Source organism: Zeugodacus cucurbitae, chromosome 2, assembly GCF_028554725.1.
Source record: "Zeugodacus cucurbitae isolate PBARC_wt_2022May chromosome 2, idZeuCucr1.2, whole genome shotgun sequence".
NCBI lineage: Eukaryota > Metazoa > Arthropoda > Insecta > Diptera > Tephritidae > Zeugodacus > Zeugodacus cucurbitae.
Genome location: NC_071667.1, coordinates 3911543 through 3936358, shown reverse-complemented (window position 1 = coordinate 3936358; position 24816 = coordinate 3911543). Strand labels below are relative to the sequence as shown.

Genomic DNA, 24816 nt, shown 5'->3' with positions numbered 1-24816 from the left:
TTCACCAAATTGAAAGTCCCAAAACCAACCACTTAAGTGCACATATCGCATTTCACATACCACAGACTCACTCAAGCGGCGACGGCGCGCAACTTCAAACAGCATGGCAACGCCAAAAGCGGCCTTCCGTCAAAGCCAGCGATTACGAAATGCGCGCTCATTTAAACACGTTGATGGATGGTATTCAAAATGGTTAATCGCCGGCTGTGCGGCACGGCAGGGAAAGACAGCAAAAGAACATAAAGAAATTTTGTTAATCGCCACAGCATCAACGCGCCAGCCTTTCCTTGTGCTCACTGCTGACTTCTTATTAAATTTATTAATTGTTGTGCTCGGCTACTCATGCATGGGCATATTACGAGTGCAGCGACGTTTGTCATAAGGCGACAACCTCGGCGCCAATTCCATAAACGATCACCGTCTGTTGCAAGCCAAATTGTATAGATAGAGAGTGTGGTGAGGAAGCGACGCGCTCGTGAGAAGACGCGGGGGCCATTGCGATGCGGCGCCACATCAATCAGCAAGATAATTAAATATATGCACACAAATGTATTAAATGTGGGAAAAATGTTACAGTTGTGTTGATGCTCATAAGAGTCTTCTTCGCGTGAGTGTGTGTGTTTGTATGTTTGGTTGTAAAAGTTTTATGTTATAAATAGTTTATAGCTTGTAAGCGCTTAGTATATACACAAGCATGCTTGTTTCAAATTTGTTTTAATTATTCTTATTCTACACAATCCTACTTAATTTCGTGCAAAGGCCATTTGAATTACGCTATCTACTGTAGTTGAGAGCAAATCTTTGCAAGTTTTTGTATAAAAATATTGCTTCATTTGTAAGTGGCCAATGAAATTTTAATTTTAATTTTTATTTTAATTTTTTTTTTTTGCAAGAATTTAGAATATTTAAATATATTTATTTAATAAGTCTTTTTGGATAATAGAAAAGACTTTTTATACGTTTTCATAGAATAATCAGGAAGTTGATAAATATGACTCGTATGGGTTTCATATTTCAGCTATTATTTTTCTAACTTTTAATTAATAAAATTTTATTAACAATTTTGACACCTGTGAACACATTGCAAGCACATTATAGCCTTAAATAAATTTATAATTTATTCGAGCTTATCAAATACATAAATCACCATAAAAAGTATGCATTTCACTTCTCTGCCAGCAGCCAGCAGCCAACGCATTCCACTTGTCAAGCCGTGCGTGAAACAAGTAAACTGCTTATTTATAAATGCAAATGTACGTACACACAGAAATGCATATTTTTCAATATTTTGGCACACATGCGAACTACTGAGAAAATTAAATTTAAAATTCCTTTAATTCGAAAATTTATGACCTGTTTTATGTGTAATTTGAGCTGCCATGCAACTCTGCATATGTGTGCGTATGTATAGTGTTCATAGTTTGCAGCTTACACCACCCGAGGCGGCCTATAAATCGATTTTAACTGCCACATAAATTAACAGTGCTAAGCTCATATACATTTTTTTGCTGTTGTTGTTGTGCTCTTTTCGAGGTTTTTAATTTCCACTATCACCAACTCCAATTAAAAATGACAGTCACAACTGGCTAATCTCTCTCGATTACTTTCAATTTCCGCCGAAATTGCTGCTGACGCAAAAACCAATTGAGGCGCTGACGGCGGGCGTGAACGACAACAACAACAACGACTGGTAAAGCTTATAAAAATTCACAAATGTTGCCACTACATTTTTATGTGTACGAATTTGCGTTCGCTTAACATTTTATTTTTTATTTTTCCTATTTAAATTTCTTTGCTGTGCACACACTACTTTTTTGCGCTCTGTTATGCCTTCATCGACTTTAACGTCTACATCGTTTGAGTGCATTGACCGTTACGCACGCGCCGCGCTCCGCCTTTGCCTTCGCCACTGCCGTTGACGCATCGCATACATTTTTGGCAGTATCACATGTCATACATATGAACATTTGTGTGTACGCGATCATGTAATAGTATTTGGTTGTACGCAGTTGAGACTTACAGTCGACACTCCCACCCAGAGTAGTGGCTTTAATTCGACGCGCTGCATAAATCGCCACACCCACCCTACTTAGTTTCGATTCATTTCATTTTATTTCGTGTGGAGTTTTTTTTTTAATTCAAAAATTAATAAAAAAAAGTAACAACTTCTATAATTTGTTAGTATGGCAGTTTTCTCAAAGCATTGCTAATTGAATGCCAAAACTCGTTTTACGCATGCTTTACAATTATTGTGCAACATTTGGTGGCAATAAATTTTATTGATGACGATACGCTTGTGCTCACCAATGAGTATACTTTTAACACGCACTGTTGAACGCGCCTGTAAGCAATAAATTCATTTAATTGTTTTTGTTGATTTAAAAATGAGAATGTATGATACTCTAATTAAATACAAAAGTTATAGGGTTCAAACAACTATTAGTGGATGGCAACATCACTATATCATAATTTAGTACAAAAAGCGATACATTTTTTATATTTTTTTATATAATTATAATACATAAGACTTTGTGAAGCTCGCTACATGAACTCAATTGATATGCAATCTTCAACTTTAACGGTTAGGTTTGCCTTTTTAAATATTTCAGTTCTGACGAATTCTTCTTATTTCCTACTAGACTAACATTTAAATATATAAATACATTTGTAATATTTTCTTTGCATGATAAATTCTTTCAAAATTGCTTAATTTAATGCTAAAGGCGGCCGTCAGTGCTGTGATTCTTTAACTGCTGGTTGAAAGCATCATATGTTGGCTCGTTCGCCAACTTTCGATTATCTAACATTTACTTTTAATTTTACCAAATTTATACATTTGTATATATATAAGAATGTGTAATTTATTTTTATTATTTGCCCTGTACATGTGTGTGTGTTTGTGCGCTGCTTCAAAGTCAAAGCAAAAATGTCTTTGGTCGCACCCAAGTGGGTGGAATGTGATTTGTTGCCAAAAGCCAAAAGTCAACTAGTGAAAGAGAAGACTTATGTATATAAGTATTAACACCTGATCTATTTCCTTCATATTGTATTAGTGTGTATGTGTGTAAAATGTAAATTTCAATGCAGCTGTTAATAACTTTCAGTTCTTCAGGTGGTCTTGCAGTTGTTGATTTAATTTGTGAAATAAATAATTTTCACTCAAAAACATTTATGACATATATTTTATACCTCACAAAATATACAAAAACTAGTTCAAAGAAATTTAAATAATATAATCGTAAAATTCAGTTTACATCCTTCACTTTCAACTCCTCACTCTATTATCAATGGTACTTTTATTTGCGAAAAATAAAAAATTAAATGATATGAAATGTGATACACCGATTAAGCCGACAATTAATATTTGGAATAAATCGGTCTTGGTCGAATGTAGCATAAAACAAGTAAGGAAGGGCTAAGTTCGGGTGTAACCGAACATTTTATACTCTCGCAATTTATTGATGTAATTTTATAAAGACAACACAATTCGACCCATATATTCGGCATAAAGTTCAATAGAATAACGAAAACCATTATAAATAGTATATGGGGACTGAGGTAATTCCTAAACCGATTTCACTCGTTTTCACCACCAAGATACAATGTATCGAAGACTATACGATCACTTAATTTAATATTACTTATAATTAGGTGTATAGGATCTGGGGGAAATTATGTCCCGATTTTTACCATTTCAGGTACAGAGAGAAACTGTTATAAGACAAAAATTCAGAGGGAATGAATTACATTAAAATATCTGAGGGATTTACCTATATTTTCGGTGAAAAATTAACCTTAGGCACTGAGTTCTTCATGCTTGATATCAGGGGCCTTGAAAAGTCATGGTCCGATTTTGACAATTTTTCCTCAAGTGATGTCACAGCTCAAATACAGTATTTGTGTAAAGTTTTATTCCTCTAGCTTCATTGGTTCCTTATGAATACATTATAAAGTGAACGAATCAGATGGAATTCAAAATTGGGTTATATGGGAAGTAGACGTAGTTGTGAACCGATTTCGCCCATATTCCACCCGTGTCATCAGGGTGTCAAGAAAGTGTTATATACCGAATTTCATTCCAATAGTTCATAGTTCTTGAGATATGGTTTTTGACCCATAAGTGGGCGACGCCAAGCCCGGCAGTGGACCGATTTTGCCCATTTTCGAAAGCAACCTCCTCAGGATGCCAAGGAACATGTGTTCCAACTTTCATTAAGATATCTTAATTTTTACTCAAGTTATCGCTTGCACGGACAGACGGACAGACGGACGGACAGACATCCGGATTTCAAATCTACTCGTCATCCTGATCATTTATGTATATATATCCCCATATCTAACTCTTATATTTCTTGGTGACACAAACAACCGTTATGTGAACAAAACTATGATACTCTATGCAACAGGTTGCGAGAGTATAAATATGAAAGTGTTTTGCATTCCTCCATGTTTGTATGTAAATGCTGTCAAGTAATGAAATATTTTAATGACATAAATCCGTCACAGCAGATAAGCGTCAACGTATGCATTGCAAATTTAATAATTCATTAATGGTTTTAAATCATGTTTATTATCAATTAAATTTTAATAAATGACAGCACATAAATTCGTAAATTGAGGTGTCTTATGTGAATATATGTGGAGGTAATTGGAAATATTTTAAAATAAACATAAAGATACTGATATTCAATTAGGTCAGCCAGTGAATGCTGGAGAGTATGTTAATTTACAGCGATTTACCAACAAAATATAATGAATGCGAAAATGAAATGACCAAAAAATCTTGAAATGTGATTTTTAATGAGATCTCGAAATATTTTACTATCATGATATATTAGCTTCCAATATTATAAGTATATTCATCTTACATAAATTCTTACTGAAAATGTTTCTTCTTCTTCTTTCAGGTTTGTACATCTGAATTTTTGCTAATGCCTTACATTTTCTAATACATGCGTGAGTAAACATAAACAATATTTTCTTATGTTTTAAAGTAAAACGAATTTCAACAAATTTTCTAAAGAAAATGTCTCTTATAATTGATTAGCAATACATTCGTCACCAGGATTTCCAAGAAAATATGTTTGTATTAGGTCTACAACGTTTGCTTTTTTGTAAATTTAAGGGATTTTTTTGTATAAAAACGGTTACAAATGTCGATGAGCCTCAGCCGTACTTTTCTTGGAATTGAAAAAGAAAAGCAAAATTTCCCGCAAATGTCGAGAATTCGGCTCAAAAAGTGACATTTTCAGTTGAGAATAAGTTTGGGATGCAAACAGAATACAAATATTTTGTTGGGTTAATGTTGACACAAATGTCCAAGATCGATATAAAACGATTTAACCGACCAGTGCTTGACCCCAGACATCTATTGGAAATTTGCGGAAGCAAAGTTGTAGACCTAATATTATAAATATTTTAAAAGAAAATTTTAAATAAAGAAGAAAATTGAATTACTAGTTCTAGGTAAGACTTGATTACTAAAAATAGGATTGAATTTATGACTTCGAGCTTTCAAATATCCACTTATTATAATATAGCTTAAGCTACTTAGGAGTAGAATGGGGTTTCATGCTGATTATGATTACACTTCTTCCCACAAATTATAAAATCAAAATATTTTGAATTTGTTTTAAAAACCCGGAGTGTTCTCAGGAATTGTGCTAAGCGGTTTGAGTCTGCAATTTTAAGCGCGCTAAGAGTTAATTGAAAATACATTGTTACTATAGAAGATTAATATATATGTATATGCTTGATGAGAAATGCCATAGAAAAAAGTATAATTGCCAAAGTAAACTATTACAATGTAATTTATGACTAACGGGAATGGAAGAATGAAAAACAAAAAATATAATTTTAAAATTAAACCTCGCATAAATAAAAGCCAAATAAGAAAAGAATAAACTTGAAGCGATTTAAAAGCAATAATTCACTTTATCAAGAAGACAAAAGTGACAGGCGATGAATGAAAAAATTACAATAAAAATCGAATAAGGTGGGTGGGGTATAGGCGGTACAAAACTAATTGACAGCCGCGTCAAATACTGGCAAAGGCAAACACAAAGGCCCAACTACTTGTATGACTAAGTTGAGCTGTGAAGAGGTGCGGCGTTGTAGGCGGGCAAGCTGCCACGCATTGAATGACTGTTATATTAATGAAGAATAGTTTTGAACTAAGAAAAAAAACCGAATACGAATAGCAATTAAAAAGAAATGTAATGGGTATGAGATAATGGACAACAGACGGCCGGCATTATGAATGGGTTTTGTTTCGTAACGCGCATTGACTTTGACTTTGTAGCGGCTTGCCTTTACGAGTCGGCCGCGTCAGCCACAAGTTATGGCAAACTAAATTATATGGCTAACAACGATTACGCGCTTAATGAGGGATAATGGGCGCATAAACGGCATGACTTGAGTGATTGAAACACATTATAGATACTAGATACATATCCATATATACCATACTATATTTATTAATAACCTTCTATAGCGCGAAAAGCATATAGCAAGGCATATGTGCTATATAAGTATAATGGCTTCTACACGTGGGTAGCTCCACATATTTCAAGCCTTTCATATTCGCATATCGTAGAAACGTATTAGTCTTTATGTCGTCGAAAGAATATATCACTGTCGGCAATTGCGAATTTACTCACGCGAAATCCAATTTTAGCCAATTTCCTTTTTGTTGCCTTTGTCGCTTTGCCTTTCGCAATAATGACACATAAATCAAAATGTTCGAATTCATGCGGAAGGAAATGTATTTTTAATATTGTCTTAAAATAATGTACGAAAAACGAAAAAAGGAAAGAGTAATTTACCCAAAAATTGCAATGGCAGGCCAATGAGCCACACAAGTTTGACAAACGCATAAATCATTGACTCGCAAAGGGGCAACGGCAAGCGCCAAAGCATAAGAGGCGAATTGAATGAAATTTGCGTATGCGCAATGGTTTGCCTGGAGTCAATGACTTGGCGACCCCACGGCAGGGCTTTGCATGCAGAAATTCGAAAGACAAAAACTCAAACAACTCAAAATTTGTCAATTAGACGGTGGCACTGTGGAGCATTTCGGTATGCCAACGAAAGTGGGGGACATTTTTATGCAAAGTCTTCCTTCACCTGATGCATTGTGTTCGTGTAGGTATGAAACGAAGTTTTGTATTTTCTGAGTTAATTAAAATGCCTTTCGCACATTCTATTTTCATTCGCCCACAATTATGTAATAAATTTATAATTTACTATGAAAAATTCGAAACAAAACTTTAAAAAGTCGAAGCTCGTAATCCGACGTATATCTTTGTTTCTAAATGGACTTTTCCATAAAAAATACTTTGCTTACATTTGTAAATACTTTTACATTTGTGTATATATTTTTCTCAATTGAAATGTATTTTTGATCAATCCGCACAGCCATCATCGCTGCCGGCTCTTAGCAACCAATACATTTAGCCTTTCTACCTGTACCAAACACTTCTAAGCACACACTTTCACTAGCCGCTCGGGTCTTCTGGTCTTCTGTATACGCCGACGACTCCCCTCAATTTCGTTGTGCATGAGTCGACGGCCTGTGAATCAGCAGACTCACCGGTAGCGTAATCTTTTTATCTTTTTTGTTTGCTTTCTACTTAATTTCTGATTTTTTCACACCTCAGCTAGTTTACATACTGAGGTAGATTGCCACGCCTTTTTGCTTTTAGTTAGTTCTAAAAATAAAAATAAATGAGATAATTTTGCTTTTCATGTGTCTTGCTTTCAACAGAGGCTCTTACAGTTTTTAAAGAGAAAATGTGCGAAAAAGTGAAACGATTTGTATGCCTATAATCTAGTTGTAATAAACTAAAGAATTTCGACAGGTGAGGCGAGAGAATTAGAATACTCTGTGTGTCAGCATTTCTATGTCGGCTGTGTAAGGGGTTTTTGGGTCCATGAAATTACAAAAATAGCTTTGTGTACAAATATAAAATTTTAGTACAGTAATGATTCGCTTAGTCGAACTAATGAGTTTGAAAAGTAGTGTACTCTTCTTGGAATCTTCTGTTGAATAAAATAGAGATTATATAGTTTATTATTCTCTTGCCACTGTGAAGTCCAATCCCTTCTAGTCTTTAGTCACTGTTTATGGTTGAAAAACCATTGAATGTTCAATCTAGAGTTGAATGACAATAAATTCTCAAACAGTTTATGAAATAAAAAAAAAATTGAGAGTATCTTAACTTTTGCTTATAATAATTTTGGAATCAAAGTATCCTCAATTTCCTTACTTACCCAAAATTGCAACGATTCTCTCTGTATTATGTATATCTCTGCACACCTAAAATCTCATATTTTTTGTAAATATTCCTTAAAGCCGGAACTACCAGTTGACTTGGTATATAGCATGAAAGAATTAAAGCGGTTTGTATTAAATCTTTTCTTTTCAAGTAGACAACAATTAGCCGTTTTTAGATTGAAGTCAGTAGCGACTTACTTGACAGCAATGACTGTCTTGTCACATTAGTAATGAAAACATTGCAAACTGCAAGTCAGATAATAATTAAAATAGAACAAAAAACGGTTTCATTAATTATACCAATAGCAACAACAGCAACAACAACAACAACAGGAAACCGGCAGTTTGCATTGTATTCTAGTAGTCATGGTGCTACAGCAACTTCAGCATGTTATTTGCCAAGCAACTAATTTATTATAAATTTATAAGGCGATATAAATCAAATGCATTCAGCGTTTTTGCATATCTTTTCATCTAACTGTATATAAATATTAAATATATATGTACATATGCGCACAAGTATCCGCTAGACGTGACTTTTGAATTCTCATCATAAATTATTTATCTGTGCATTGCTCATGTCACTGTTGGTTTTACTACGTAAATATTTTAAGCATGAAAAAACATAACAACAACAACAATAATAAGAAAAAAAATCAGCAATAAACAATGGTTTAGCAAAAGTATTTCATGTAGAAAAAATATGTAAAAACTATAAAAGGCAAAAACGAGTTCGTGTGCCAGTGGCTCTGTCTTCATCATTTAATAATAAAAAAAAATGATTTTTTCCGCTGCAATTGATTGACAACACAAGATGTCAATATCCTTTTGCGAACAATACCCATTTATGGCTGAAGGCACTTGTACTCGTTTGTACTCACGTCGACGCTGCAGCTGCGCGATTGGATTGACAAATGCAAATTTACTATACATATATTGAGACTTGGAATAAAAAATAAGAAATAAATATTGAAAAATAACTGAAATATTGGTTTGTTATGGAAATACTGTGAGATGGATGGCAGTGAGATTCTTTTGTGCATAGCTGAAGAGTAATTCATTCTCGGATCGCAACACGCCACAGGCACAGTAATCCATACTTGACAGAGAGCGCTTTTTCAGCACATACAAAGAACATTTTAGAGCGGTGAATGCAATTTTGAGTTCAAACTATTTTAAATATTTGAATTCAACTAAAAACATAAGTCGATTTTAAGAATTTCTGAAGTGTGAGTATTAAGACAATAACTTTTTATTTAAAAAAAAATTTATATTTCCTATGCCTCTATATTATTCCGCAACAAATCGAAACACGCTGAAATACCAAATTCGAAACACAGAACAAATTTAACGCATACAATCTGAACCCAGCTTAACCATGCATAGACTCAACTAACCGTACACACAATGCCTGCCTTTTGAATTGAAAGCCATCTATTCCGTTGTTTTTTCAACAGCTTTTCAAAGTTAATTTGCTATTTTAGACTTGTTGACAAGCTGCATACTCATAATTACTACATATGTAGTTGTACTCTCCAGTTTTGTTAAGGAAATTATGACTTAATTAAAATGTCAGTCGCTGCAGCTTTACAAAGTCATAATCAATTAAAACAAATGACAATGAACGCGACAATTCTCAAGCCAAATCTAGGCAATGTCTGTTGAAGCGCAACGCAGGCGCAGTCAAAGTCAGTGTTGTTGATATATTCTTTTTCTCGCTTATACCGTTTTTTTTTATTTATAATTTACGATTCAACGCGTTCATTCTAGACATGAATAGCTTACGCACAACAGCAAATATAACAAAAATATATTTATAAATAAACTGTTGTATGTACGTAGTGCTATAATAGACTGTCATGGTCATTCCTAGACAGCTGTCTGACGCTCGGACTGTGCGTCTCGCTTTGGCCAGCGCATGGGTGACGGCGTGTCACTGAAGGGAAATGGAAAAAGCATGTTGACACATTCCGAAGGCCCAGAGTCCCATACGGGTACCCAGTCGTTATTGGTGTTAGTGTATGGCTGCGCATAATACTTGCACAAGAGTAAATTGCGGAATTTTGAAATTTCCTGTGAATTATTGGTATGAAATTGTGTTCACATGTGCCATGTGTAAATAACCACAATTTGAGGTTGGTCTGGAATTAAGTTGAAAGTGTCGGTAATGTTCCTTAAAAATGTAGTTTTCGTCAGAAGATTCTTAAACCTCCATTGTGTCAGATCGCGTTAAATTTCTGGTTTTGTTGATATGGGAACCAAAATTAAAAATAAACTATCCCTCACTAAATGGAAGCCTCGATCTGTGCAGTCATAGGCTTAAATCACGACTGCAACAAAAAATACCTTTAGAAAGGCTTCTCGAACTCAAATTCGCATGTACTACTTATATAAATAGTCTTCTGTAAATCTTGGCAAACTAAAGTACACCCCACTTCAGTTGGCCTATAATAGGTTAACCGTTACTTATACTAACTATGCTGACCAACACTTCGCGACTGTCTGCACGAGCGCGCTAAAAATCGCTGATTGACAGGCAACTTAGAAACAGCTAAATATATACAAAATAAATATAAAGCATAACACACAAACCGCAAATGCAACGCGCTATAAATATAGCTTCAAACGCAAACTAAAAATGCACTTTGTAAGCGCCACACATTCAGTGCATATGCTGCATGCCACATGCCACAAGACGCAGACACTGTCAATAGGAATGCACTTGAAGTGCTCGAGCGCAAAAATACTAACGAATGCAGTTTATAGACATACATACATACTAAAGTGTAAATAAATACATATGAATGCTATGTTTCACATGCAGTTGTAACTACCTCTGTATGTATGCTTGTAGCTTTGTGAAGTGTGTATTTTTTCACAACTCGGCCAGACAAATGTCTGGCAGCTAATAAAAATTCTTGCTTTACTGACTTGCTCTTGATTGTTGTTATGTGTCTTTAACGCTCTTGTATTTTATTTTATTGTATTTGTTTTGGTTTTTTATTTTTTATTTTCTGTGTGTTTTTTATCATATCACTCAGCAATGCATTCATTGTCGCCTGTTCAATTATTGTTCTTTGTTTTTGTTATTATTTTTACTTTACGCTTTGCGCGACTTCTTTTCTTGTTCTTGTTTTTTTTTGTATAATGTTGCAGCATGTTGCTGGATAATTGCGCACTGACCTCTGCCACACATTGGCTGCTCTACTAATTTAAGTGGCTTGTTTGGGTAACAACTACACACCAGTATACCAGCATACAAATATATAGTTTAATCTGAAGGTTAAGCTCAATCTCATCACCGCCTTCTTATTGCTTACTTCGTCCGTCCGAATGACCTTCTCCCTCGACTGTGTTTGCCCTTGTCACTCCTATGGCAAGCCAGTGTCCGCGTGGCAGAAAGAAGGCTAATGGCCTGGCATGCCTCTTTAAGCGTTCCGATCGTACGCGTGCGTTTAAGATAAACACAGACGCTCGAGATTTGTCTTGCCTTATACAATGTCTGCTTATGTACATATCTACATATCTGCTTTGAACTTAAAATAATAAACGCTTTGGCGTTCGATGGCTTCATTGCTTCATTTTGTGCCCATTTACTTGTTGTTATTGTTGTTGTTTGTAAGAGTGCTGCGGTCGTGGTGCCACCGCTGTTGGGCATGTGTTGCCAATTTATTTGTACATCTCTGTCCGTTTGTGTGCAACTCACTTTTCATGAGAAATTCTGTGGCGTTCACAATGCGAGTGGCATGGCGCACATGTTGCAGATTTCAAGTTGAATGACTGCGAATTGTTTGGCATTTTATTTTTAGTTTCTGCTCATATAGAATATTTTTTCCTGTTGCTCTGTAAATAATTATTTCCTTTTTTTAAGTGGAATATTGATATTGTCTTGCCTGCTTTACTTTTAACTCTTTACTGCGGCTGTGAATTGACGGATATTGACTGCGTGTGTGCTGGCACCGCAGAGAAGACACATCGCTTCTTTTCAGCCATACATAATGTACTGATCAGTTTAACATAAGTCATTTTTAATAAATATGAAATGAATTCCATTATGACAGCTGTCAAAATGTATTACAAACAATAATGTAGTTCTTTGATTTCTACAAACTTGGAGTCAAAACTAAAATCGCTTGCTCTATTTTTTCGATTATCAAAAGAGTAAGAGTAAGAGGAAGCCTGCAATGCCGTAGTCAAAAGTCTGGCCTCAAGAAATCTACTTCGAATAATTTCAGTAGAACCTTGTAAAGATTTCATAATTTTGAACACACGATCTATTGATTGCTGGTCATGAACTTGGATAGTGAAACCAAGCTGAAACCGAGTCACTAAGAATCCGATCAAGCCTTTTAAATAGCATTTCAGACACTATTCAAGTAGCTAATATAATCACTCGAGCTTTAATTAGCCAGCACTAATATACAATAAATAATTAAAGGCACACATTTCAACACACACACAAACACTATTTGTACAGTACAAGCATACCCACTGATTGGAAAAATATATAAAATAACGCGCAATCTGATAACAAAGACACTCACTTGAAAGACTTGTACGCTGCCGTAAATTAAAAAAATTATTAATTGTATAAAAATTGTGTATAAAAAGCGATTAATAAAACGCTAACACACTGCACGACACAACAAAGAAGAAATAATAAAATTACTACAACTACAACAGACAAATGCATGCATCAAACAAAGAGGTTAAAGCGAAATGGAACTGTCTCAACAACAACAGCAACAACGTTTGCGCGTCATTGTTGTCCTTCCAGCTGCGTGTCACTCAGCCCCACTCCGCGCTGCACTCTTTCTCCATCAACCATCTTCTGTTTCTGCCTTATTACTGACCGTGCAATGTACAGTAAGCAGCACGTTTGCTTGCGTTTCACAGCTGCCTGATGCCTGGCGCTGTTGATGCTCTGAAAAATGCTGTTATGATCTGCTTTCATTTCTTCCCGGTTCAAGTGGCTCCAAAGCTACAAACACACACACACACAACAACTAAGCAAATATGCACTGTGTATATGTATATGCATACATACTCGTATTTACATATCGTTGCATACAGGCACTAACGATCATTTTATGTGTTGTTGTTGGCGTGCGTTTTTTGCAAAAACTGCAACCCACTATCTATCTAACGGGTGATTTTTTTGAGGTTAGGATTTTCATGCATTAGTATTTGACAGATCACGTGGGATTTCAGACATGGTGTCAAAGAGAAAGATGCTCAGTATGCTTTGACATTTCATCATGAATAGACTTACTAACGAGCAACGCTTGCAAATCATTGAATTTTATTACCAAAATCAGTGTTCGGTTCGAAATGTGTTTCGCGCTTTACGTCCGATTTATGGTCTACATAATCGACCAAGTGAGCAAACAATTAATGCGATTGTGACCAAGTTTCGCACTCAGTTTACTTTATTGGACATTAAACCAACCACACGAATGCGTACAGTGCGTACAGAAGAGAATATTGCGTCTGTTTCTGAGAGTGTGGCTGAAGACCGTGAAATGTCGATTCGTCGCCGTTCGCAGCAATTGGGTTTGTGTTATTCGACCACATGGAAGATTTTACGCAAAGATCTTGGTGTAAAACCGTATAAAATACAGCTCGTGCAAGAACTGAAGCCGAACGATCTGCCACAACGTCGAATTTTCAGTGAATGGGCCCTAGAAAAGTTGGCAGAAAATCCGCTTTTTTATCGACAAATTTTGTTCAGCGATGAGGCTCATTTCTGGTTGAATGGCTACGTAAATAAGCAAAATTGCCGCATTTGGGGTGAAGAGCAACCAGAAGCCGTTCAAGAACTGCCCATGCATCCCGAAAAATGCACTGTTTGGTGTGGTTTGTACGCTGGTGGAATCATTGGACCGTATTTTTTCAAAGATGCTGTTGGACGCAACGTTACGGTGAATGGCGATCGCTATCGTTCGATGCTAACAAACTTTTTGTTGCCAAAAATGGAAGAACTGAACTTGGTTGACATGTGGTTTCAACAAGATGGCGCTACATGCCACACAGCTCGCGATTCTATGGCCATTTTGAGGGAAAACTTCGGAGAACAATTCATCTCAAGAAATGGACCCGTAAGTTGGCCACCAAGATCATGCGATTTAACGCCTTTAGACTATTTTTTGTGGGGCTACGTCAAGTCTAAAGTCTACAGAAATAAGCCAGCAACTATTCCAGCTTTGGAAGACAACATTTCCGAAGAAATTCGGGCTATTCCGGCCGAAATGCTCGAAAAAGTTGCCCAAAATTGGACTTTCCGAATGGACCACCTAAGACGCAGCCGCGGTCAACATTTAAATGAAATTATCTTCAAAAAGTAAATGTCATGAACCAATCTAACGTTTCAAATAAAGAACCGATGAGATTTTGCAAATTTTATGCGTTTTTTTTTTTTAAAAGTTATCAAGCTCTTAAAAAATCACCCTTTACATACATGCAAAATTGGCTTTTTTTGTTTGCCTTCCCGTCTGACTGACTGTCTGTCATGCGTCTGGCGTTTATTTACTCGAAGACAAGTCGTTCATCTTTCATCGCTGTGTGCTTTACATACATACAGACAGACATACATATGCACATAAATATTTGTAGAGTAAGCGCACATTCAATAAGCGCCTACAAACATGCAAACACGTGCAGAGAGATGCAAATTGCAGCTTCTCCATGCATATGAGTAGGCGGCGCTGAGGGTTCGTTGAGGTGAACGTGGTTAATTTATTGGTTTGTGTGGGTTGCTACTTTATTAAACTCAAAGGGTTGAACTTTTTTATGCTTCCTTGATTGCGTTTTAATGGTGAATATCTGGGAATATGGGCTTGTCCCATATATATATAAATATATATAATTTTTATTCTAAGTGTGCCTGTTCTCTCCATCTCTTTAAGTCGACTTCATTTGGCTGCATTTCTCGTTTACCATAATATTTATTCAAATTAGTTTGGATTTCCCAAGAATTCCATTCTAATTTGTTGAGGTGAGTAATATGACAATCTGAATGTTGTTTCACCAAAAATATATCTGGTAATCCCCGAGTATTCTTGTTCACCATTAATATATGTATGATTCATTGATGGTTTTCAATTGAATTCACTTGCGCATTTCTCTTGTAATATAAAGCGATTATTCGTTAGAAAGAAATTTTTAATTGATTCCTAAAATATATAGTGAGTGTAAATCCAGTTATAATTTAGTCAACAGTGATTGTAATTACAACAGTTAATCGGAATGACAATTGTATTGCCACCAGCTGCGAAGAATAATTATTTTAATATTTTATTTCTAACATGATTCCAGGAACTGCTTGCGACTATATGTAGACGAAAAGAAATGTGATAAGGTGTACCTCGATGATTTCAATAAACACCCATTTGCAACTTCCTACATCCAACACATCTTTTCACAACCGACGCGAATATTGTAAGAATCTATATAAACTCCTTAAAAATAAAAAGATACTTACATTTATCACCTCTACAATGCTCCCATTGCCCTAAGGTTCAACTCGATATCACTAAAACGATTCTGAAACTGTCTCTTTGCATACTTTCTCCTCCACTGAAGCAGTAAACGATGCTGCAGCGGTATGTGGGTACAATTCTCACTCCTTTGTCTGCGTCTAGTGGCAATACCGTAGGTATTTACGGTAAATGTTGTCAAACTCAACCCACATTCTACTACGTCGCAGCAGCGCTCATCAACGCTGCTTTGATACTATGTTACTTTTTCTTTTGCTTACCAGACACTAAATTGCGTTGAGGAAGATCCACTGGTTCTGAGCTGCCTGTTGGCCCGTTTGTATTTGCAGCTGAATTGACTCGTTCGTTCTTTTGCCGCTTGTTCGGTTTTGTTAGTTGGTTGGTAGCTTGTGCTTCGTTGCTTCGTCTGGGCCCTGGAGAACAGCGCATGCCAGCCAGCCTGCCAGCTCAACTGTAAGCCTTCGTTTGCAACAGCAACGATGCCATTCTTTGTTGTTTGCGTTGTTGTCGTGTATTCGTGCGAACATTTCTTCCCATCGAGTTGGATCACTGTGCCATTACTTTGTTCGCATTTCAGTGTCAATGACAACAACTGTAAGCACAACAACGGGGCAGACAGCCTATGTACCAGTAACAAAGAATTTAATATCAGGCCAAGAATATACAAGTACAACAACGGCAATTGTGTTCGAGTGTGTGGCAGTGCAGTGCTGCGACTGCGTTGACTGTCGCAACCAGCTAAAGTCAGTTGTCAGTTGCTGGTCGACAGTTTGCATTCGCCAATCCACCAGTCCAGTCAACAGTCCACCACCAGCAATCATTTTCTGCTGTTGTTTCACGCTCATGCACACACACACTTGCGTCACAACATATGTTGACGTGTGTTGAGTCGCCAACAGTTGTGGCTGACACTTTCAGTCGTTGAGGAATCTCGGCGCTGCGCAGGCGTATCCACAACAGCTCCGTCCGCGTGTGTACACTCTATGTTTTACCTTCGCCTCGGTGTGTGTTTGGCTTGTAGTATACGAGCTGCGCATGCGTGTTGACGTCTTCAACGCTGTTGTGTTATCGCTGTCGAGTTGTTTGTCGCTGGTTAAACGGTTGGTGTTTGTGCGTGTTGTGAATTATAGTGTACATGTTGTGGCACTTTGTGGTTTCGTAGTGTTTTTACGGCATAACAATTACCGTTAATAATTCTTAACGCTTTCTCTTGCACACACGAAGGAGTGTTTCGACAGTGCATGGTGTTTACGATCTTAAAAAGTATGGTGCTTAAGTGCAAGCGCTTCCTGAATGACCTCGTCGCGACGTGTGGTTTAGGGCTACTTGCGGAACAGTGTTTGCTACGTGAAAGTTTTGTGCTAAACGGTCGTTGAAGTAAAGTGCTTAATAAGTGTCTACTGGTGTGACAAATATATTTCTTCCATAAATCAGTTGAAAGATAAAAGTACAAATTAAAGAATACTTCATTAATAATTTTAACGTGCATTTATGCAACTCTGTTTTGAGTGCATTTCAAAGTGTTTTTACCTCTTAAAGCAGCATTTATTTCAATTTTTTCAAAATTTAAATTTTATTTTATCAAAAATAATTAATGAACTGTGTCTAAAAAATCCATTTTAAAAACACAAAATACTTAAACTTTATTGCTTATCAAATATATGCCCACGCTTTGAATTCAGCTCGTATGCAAGCGAAATAAAAAACCATAAAAATAATGCATAATAAACCAAACCACCAAATATCAAAGCAACAAACAAATTCTAAAAATGGTGGTACATATATTGCCAATAAATTTCAAAAATATGATGTATGGAAATTTTAATGAAAGCAAACGAGTCGTTGAACGTTTCAAGTGGAATTTCAATATCAAAATTCCATTGTTTCGCTTTATAGGTGTATAAAGTGATGTTCTTGTTGTTGCTGATTTTATTCTTGTTTTTATTGTGCATATTGCATTGTTCAAGCATGTCTATGAGTGCATTAAGAAATTTATCTTGTTTTTCATAGCGCAGGTCAACAAGTGTCAGTGATCATAGATTAAAAAAAAATCAGTTATATAAATATAATTTAATATATAAATAATGTATAATAAAACATATTTTTGCAAACAATTATTATGCTTATAATCCATAAAGTGCTTCTTAAAGTTTTTCAATTATTAAATAATTTTTGGAGTTTACAAAATTATTTTCGTAGCGTATAAAGCAGGTACTAATTATTAATTTTTTTCTTGACTGATTTAACAAATTTTCAATAATTGAAAATAAATAGTTAAAAAAATTAGTAATTAATATGAGCAGGGTTACCAGCTGCTACTTAAGTAAGCAAAACAAAATAATCTTCTCATTCGTATTCGGCGGAAGTGTTTATTCTGACATGCGTTAAGAAAAAAAAGTTAGTCAATGCAATAACAATAATAATTAATAAAATTAAATATTAAATAAATTAATAATAAGAAAATATAAAATCACCAATATTATCATAGAGAAATTTGCAATTTACTGCATAATGTCGAAATTTTTTGTATGTGTTTTATTTTTTTTATAAAAACAATCCACAACGTGCCACATTATGAATCTGCGTAAACCAAAGAATAAATCAAAAATTTAATTTTGTGTATTTTATTTAATTTCTTTGAAACCCAATTTAGTGTGTTTTGCTCTTATAAGATAAATCAGTGATAGTTTTTAAATTTGCCACACATTGAGTGAGTGATTATTTGATTGACTGTTGGCATATATAATAAATTTTCGAAAATTAATTAATTCAACAAAATGGTTATCTGCAACCTCATCGAACGCACAAAAACGGTAAGAAATAATTCATATCCTAACTAAATTTTTTTAGTTGATTATTTATTAAGTATTTTATTCCCCTTTATATAAAATCTGATTTTAAGCAATTAAATTTAGATAATTTACTGCTATATTTTGTTAGTAAACTACTTCAGGTCATATATTAGGTCAACAACTTTGCTTCCGCCGTTTTTTGTAAATTTAAGGCTTTTTTGTATAAAAACGGTTACAAAAAAGTTATTCAAAATATTGGCCGTCGCTAGCTACAACTTTTGACCATCTTTCTGGCAGCATGTGTATTCCGTGCAAATGTCGAGAATCAGGCTCAAAAAGTGACATTTTCAGTTGAGAATAAGTTTGGGATGCAAACAGATCTCTACAAATATTGTGTTGGATTCATGTTGACACAAATGTCCAAGATCTATATAAAACGATTTAATCGATTTAATCGCTTGACCCTAGAGACATCTATTGGAAAACGGAAACGGAAGCAAAGTTGTAGACCAATATGTAAATCGACTATGTTTAGTTATATAAAGCCGTGAGACACATTACACAAAACTTTTAAACGGTTACAAAAAATGCTACACCGAAATATATAAAACTATTTTTAGAAAATCGTCTTAATCACCCGCTATTATATAATTTAGTTGTGACAACCCTATAAACGTGCTGAAGGCGTTCATAAGAACTTCGATCATTCGACCACTACAAATCCCTTGCCCAAAATTCAACCAAAATTTTTTACGAAAAGCTATGTAAAATTTCTAAATAATTTTAGTTCACTTTTGATTTAAAAAAATGTTAATTTTTTAATACTGAGGTGAAACAAATATTTGCCATAATTCGCTGTACACCTTACCAACAAACTATTTAAAAGTATTGGAATTTGGTATTTGAATTTTTCGGAATTTTTATATTTCAGTACCGACACCTCGTGCATATTTACATGAAATGTTCTTTCAAGCAACGAACCATAAATCTGTCCATCAAATATCAATAGGTGGCATATTAAATATTTCAACAACCATGCTAATGGGCTTAAGAAACCAGCAAATACCAAATGCATATTAAAGCAAAATAAATGTGCTTAATATACACACTTGCTGCTCTCTGTTTTATTAACTCAAGCTAAAAATAATTTTGTTTCATAATCTTTTGCTGGACGGCAGACTTTACATAGATGAAAGGCATGTGGATCAAACCATATTTCCACTAGAACATTTGCCTTAAAGTGCTTTAAGGTTTTCTTGTAAATAATAAAACGAAAAATTTACTAAAAATATCAAGTCCTAGTGCTAACAAGAACGTAACTAACTATTATTGCACCTTATACCTCTTACACCTGCTAAACAGCGGAGTAATCACAACTCGTTTGACTTTTCACGCTACAATTTCATTTATGTGCTAGGAACTATAATTTTACTTTCTTGCACTTGGCAATTAAGCACAGATTGAAATGCTCGTTTAAAATGCTAAAAAAATTAAAAAAAAAAGTTCAAAAGCTAACAAATGCGCCACACAACTGTTGATTGCAGCAAAGCATAATTATACCAATTTTTTAGCCACGAGCTAGCAAATTCACACACACACACACACACACATATAGATGAACATACATACAAACGTGTTCAATTAGTAAGGAGTCATGCTCTTGGCCTCCAGCAAATTATACGCTTAATGATAGCCGAGCGTAATTTCACTGCGCAGCCACAGGCAGTACCGGTATGAGCGTGTAAACAAAGTGGCTCTTATGACTGACAGCGTTTAGCGCGCAGCATGCCTTGCCAATACATACAAACGTTGCGTGTGTGTGCGGCCGGTGGAATTGAATTTGAACTGGTCAAAGTATTTCGCATAACATACAATTAGCAGCAAATTAGTAGGTGTTACAGTTAAGCACAGTCGAAGCGTGAATTTGCCAACAAAACGATGCACGATACATATTTAATCGCCAAAAACTATTTAAGAGCGTTTAAGGTATTTTTGTAGGCGCACATGTGTGCGTAAAGTAATTCTTCCGTTATAGTTTACCATAAAAATCACTTTCAAGTGCACGGCAAGAACATTTAACATTATTTAATTTTGTTTATATAATTAACTCGTCTGTGAATAATTTACGTGAACTTGATATTGAATTTTGCTACAAAAACAATGCAATAGAAAAAAAAACCGAATTTCTGCGAAAACGTGCCGGAAAACTGCGAAAAAAGAACTAAATAAATATTCATAAAAAATCTTTAAACGCTTTTTGCACTGTTTTCCTTAGATAACTAAATAGTAGACATGGCATAGAGCTAAAAAATAACACACATAAACAATTTTGGCATAAACAATTCGCTTTTTTATGCTAATTTATTGACTAAATGCCGATGCAGTCAGATAAATTAGTGCAGAAATAGATTGAATTGTGGCATTTTTTGGAGGATGGCATGATTATTGAATTTAACGATTTTATATTATATACAACCGATATTAAAGCACGCGCCATATGAATAAAAGTGATGCAATCTGGCAACACAAAGGACCAGCATTTCTAAAGGCCCAAGTGAGATTCGCCGCGACCTTAAATGCAAGCATCAGTCTCCTAACCTAACCTTCCTTGACCTAGCGGATCGTGAAAAATGGATCGCCTAAGTATAGATATGCTCAAAAATTTCTCTTAGAACCGAATCCTTGCCTCAAAATCGCAGAGATTAATAATAGCATGTTTACATAATTTTAGAGTTATGAATTACCATTACCATTAGATTAAATTCTTATTTACTCCGACTCTGACAGTGTTTTTGTACCGATTGCGAGTGATTACCGCCCAGAAAAAAAAACGAAAAAAATTCGCCACATCTAAAGTTTTATTTTTTATTTCGACACAAGTTTATTTTTCACAATTTTAATGACTCACATCTGCTCGAACGCAATTATTATAGTTTGTTTACTAAATTCAAAAAAAGGAAAATGAAACTGAAAATACTCAGACAGAAATTGAATCGTGCCTTGTGCATACGAGGTGAAGGCGTACAATTTCATTAAATTAAAAATTTTATCGTCGATCATTTGGCTACATTTCAAGGTTAGGCAAGCGCACGCACAAACGCACTCATGCAAACACACACACACAAATGCCAACAAATGTGGGCAGCAGAGCGCAGCGAGCACGCACTTTTGTCGTAACTATTTCACTAACATTTATATCAACAACAAGTACTGACAACAATAATAACGGCATTAGATACTGGCAATGCAGTCGTAGTGGCAAGTTGCACGCAATATGGTGTCAGCAAGGCAAAATTTAGAAAGAATAATAAAATAACAATAAGTAGTATTACAGTAGATGTTCAAAAATAAGAGGCAATCACTTGAAAGAAGTTGAATGTATGGAAATAACCCATATTTTTTTAATATTTTGCGTTAAAAACCCTTTGTGAGGTTAAGTGAGACTGCAGTTTAAAACCCACATTTTTCGGTGCTCACTTTCTCTTCAGGCTTTTTCGAACCATTGGGCAACCATGTACTCCTTTACTGTGCAACTACTAATAGTAGATACAGTCATATAGACAATTTACCGCTATAGTACGCACATGTCTAATACTACTAATAACTAATACGCTCACACACAGACACTCTCTAACGCTAAACAAACAAATGAACTCTTCAAACTGCATCGATTTTAATTGCAGGCATAACACTCCACACACCCACTCACAGCCACTTCGCTGTACAAGCGCAACAGATTGCTGGCAATTAATGCTTATTGTTTTTGCACTGAGGCATGCCACAAATGCATAAACAGAACAGAACGCATAAAATATGAGCCACGCAGCTCTCGGTACGAACTGTATCACTTCGGCGAAGGCAAACGCATTAATTTGGATCTGGCCAGTAGTGAAGCAAGAAGTGTGTGAATCGTAAAATTCTAATTTAAACTATATTTATCAAAGGCAAAACTGAAAAAGTAAAAAACAATTGCATACAAAAATCGCAATAAAAGCGCGTGAGTTGCAATTCGAACCGCTTGCCGCCACGCACTTTTCACTTCTCGCACACTGCACGCCTGTGGTAAAGCAATTCACTCTGTGTTTGTTGTTGTGGCAATTAAAAAAATCGTTTTTATTTATTTTTGTGCACTTTTTATGAGCGATTTTTCCTCTGTTTGTGCTGACTTTTCATTGTATTATTTCGCGCATTTGAAAAATACTTGTGATTTTTAGCCAGCTGCATACATATCTAGTTCTGTACACTAACAACAACAAACATCTGATTGCATATAAAAATAATTATTGCTTTCTGTATTTAAGAAATAAAAATATTTTTAACAAAGAAAAAATATTTTAAACAAGGAAAGGCCAAGTTCGGGTGCAACCGAACATTTTATACTCTCGCAATTTATTGATATATTTTTATTAAGATAACACACAATTTGACCCAATTTGAAAATTATAAAATTAGGTATAAATTATAATTAGTTATATGAGAGCTAGTGGAAGTTACACAATTAGAAGAAAAATATTTTCTCTGAATTAAATTCAAATATCTGAGAGATTTACTGAAATTTTCGGTGAAAAATTTCAATGGGGCACTGAATTTTTCAAATTCGATATCCGGGACATTGCAAAGTCATAGACCGATTTCGACAATTTTTTCACTAGTGATGCCACAGATCATATACAGTATTTATATAAAGTTTTATTTCGCTGTCTTCATTGGTTCCTTATGTATATATTATAAAGTGAAGGAATAAGATGGTGTTCAAAATTGAGTGACATAGGAAGTTGTCGTGGTTGTGAACCGAAAAATGGATGAAATTACTACACGTGTCATCAGGGTGTCAAGAAAATATTATATACCGAATTTCATTTGAATCAGTCGAGTAGTTCCTGAGATAAGGTTTTTGACCCATAAGTGGGCGATGCCACGCCCATTTTTCATTTTGTAAAAATATCTGAGTGCAGCTTCCATCTGCAATTTCTTCTGTAAAATTTACTTTTAGTAATTTTCAACATAACCTTTGTATGGGAGGTTTGCGAGATATATACAAATAACCGATTTGGAGGCGGGACCACGCCCACTTCTCCAAAAAAAATTACATCCAAATATGCCACTTCTTAGTGCGATCCTTTATTCCAAATTTTACCTCCGTAACTCTATTTATGGCTAAGTTATGACACTTTATGTGTTTTCGGTTTTCGCCATTTTGTGGGCGTGGCAGTGGTCCGATTTTGCTCATTTTCGAAAGCAACCGTCTCACGGTCCAAGAACATGTGTTCCAAGTTTCATTAAGAATATTATATAAATATAATTTTTACTCAAGTTATCCGTTGCACGGACGGACAGACAATCATTCGGATTTTGACTCGTCTCGTCACCCTGAACATTTTGATATATATAACTCGTTTATATCTAACTTGTTTAGTTTTATGACTTACAAACAACCGTAATGTGAACAAAACTATAATACTCTCTTAGCAACTTTTGTTGCGAGAGTATAAAAATGTTTAAGAAGAGGGATAATTTCATTTTTCAAGTAAAATTTCATTTCCATTTTTTATGCACATTATTCTGCAAATTATTCTGAATACATTTTATATATTTAAATGTTTTTAAGTCGAACTATAGATTTCTAAAATATTAAAAATATTAAAATATTAAATATTAAAAATTAAATAAAAATATTTTCTTTCTTAAAAACTTAAATGTTTTAGTGCCAAAAAGGAGAAATTTTAACCAATTTTATTTAAACACAGATTTCTCACTAAATTACTCAGCAAGCATTTTTGCGAAAACAATTATGATTTCCCAATTCCGATTACCTTATAAGTACTTCTCATCTGTCCTGGGATACCGCTTATTTCTCTCTTCTAATTATTTGCCTTGTTTAAATTGTTTATTATTTTGACTGCTGATTCCGTTTGGAAACCTAAACAAACAGTACGCTATTTTATTACAACGCTAACACTGAACTTGACAGACCGACATCCACAATTTCCCCATATTTACACATATTTTGTGTAGAAACCTACACATTCAGGCGTCCCTCGTGGAAAAGCACGACTCAAGCCAGATATATAGGATGAAATATAAAGCACATTAAATTTCTCAACGGAATAAAGTTTAATTCACATTCTTCCTTCATGTACTATTGAACTTCTTAAACCTTTTTGTATTTGCACGTCTTCCAAGTGTTAAAAGCCTTTTGTATAATTTTCTTACAGGGTAGATTTACTAGAATTACTCAAATGTTTACAAATAC

At 34.9% G+C, this 24816-nt stretch overlaps 1 protein-coding gene and 1 long non-coding RNA gene across 7 annotated transcripts in view; one reads left to right on the top strand and one right to left on the bottom strand.

Annotated features, from left to right (window-relative positions):
- The window catches only part of LOC105221550 (uncharacterized), a 34814-nt gene extending 18710 nt beyond the window's left edge, over window positions 1-16104 (bottom strand). The window contains exon 1 of the long non-coding RNA XR_008472804.1: window positions 15756-16104. This is a non-coding gene — a long non-coding RNA (uncharacterized LOC105221550). The remainder of the gene's footprint in view (window positions 1-15755) is intronic.
- The window catches only part of LOC105221546 (A disintegrin and metalloproteinase with thrombospondin motifs gon-1), an 87250-nt gene that overhangs the window by 42964 nt on the left and 19470 nt on the right, over window positions 1-24816 (top strand). The window contains exons 1-2 of one of the 6 annotated variants that reach the window (XM_054235920.1): window positions 16543-16871; window positions 18444-18584. The exons of 2 other annotated variants lie outside the window; for them this stretch is intronic. In XM_054235920.1, the coding sequence (XP_054091895.1) occupies window positions 18549-18584 (36 nt within the window). In that variant the 5' untranslated portion in view covers window positions 16543-16871; window positions 18444-18548. Of the gene's footprint in view, window positions 1-16542; window positions 16882-18424; window positions 18585-24816 lie in introns of those variants that run through there. 3 more of the 6 variants (XM_011198607.3, XM_011198608.3, XM_054235921.1) reach the window with 3 other exon arrangements.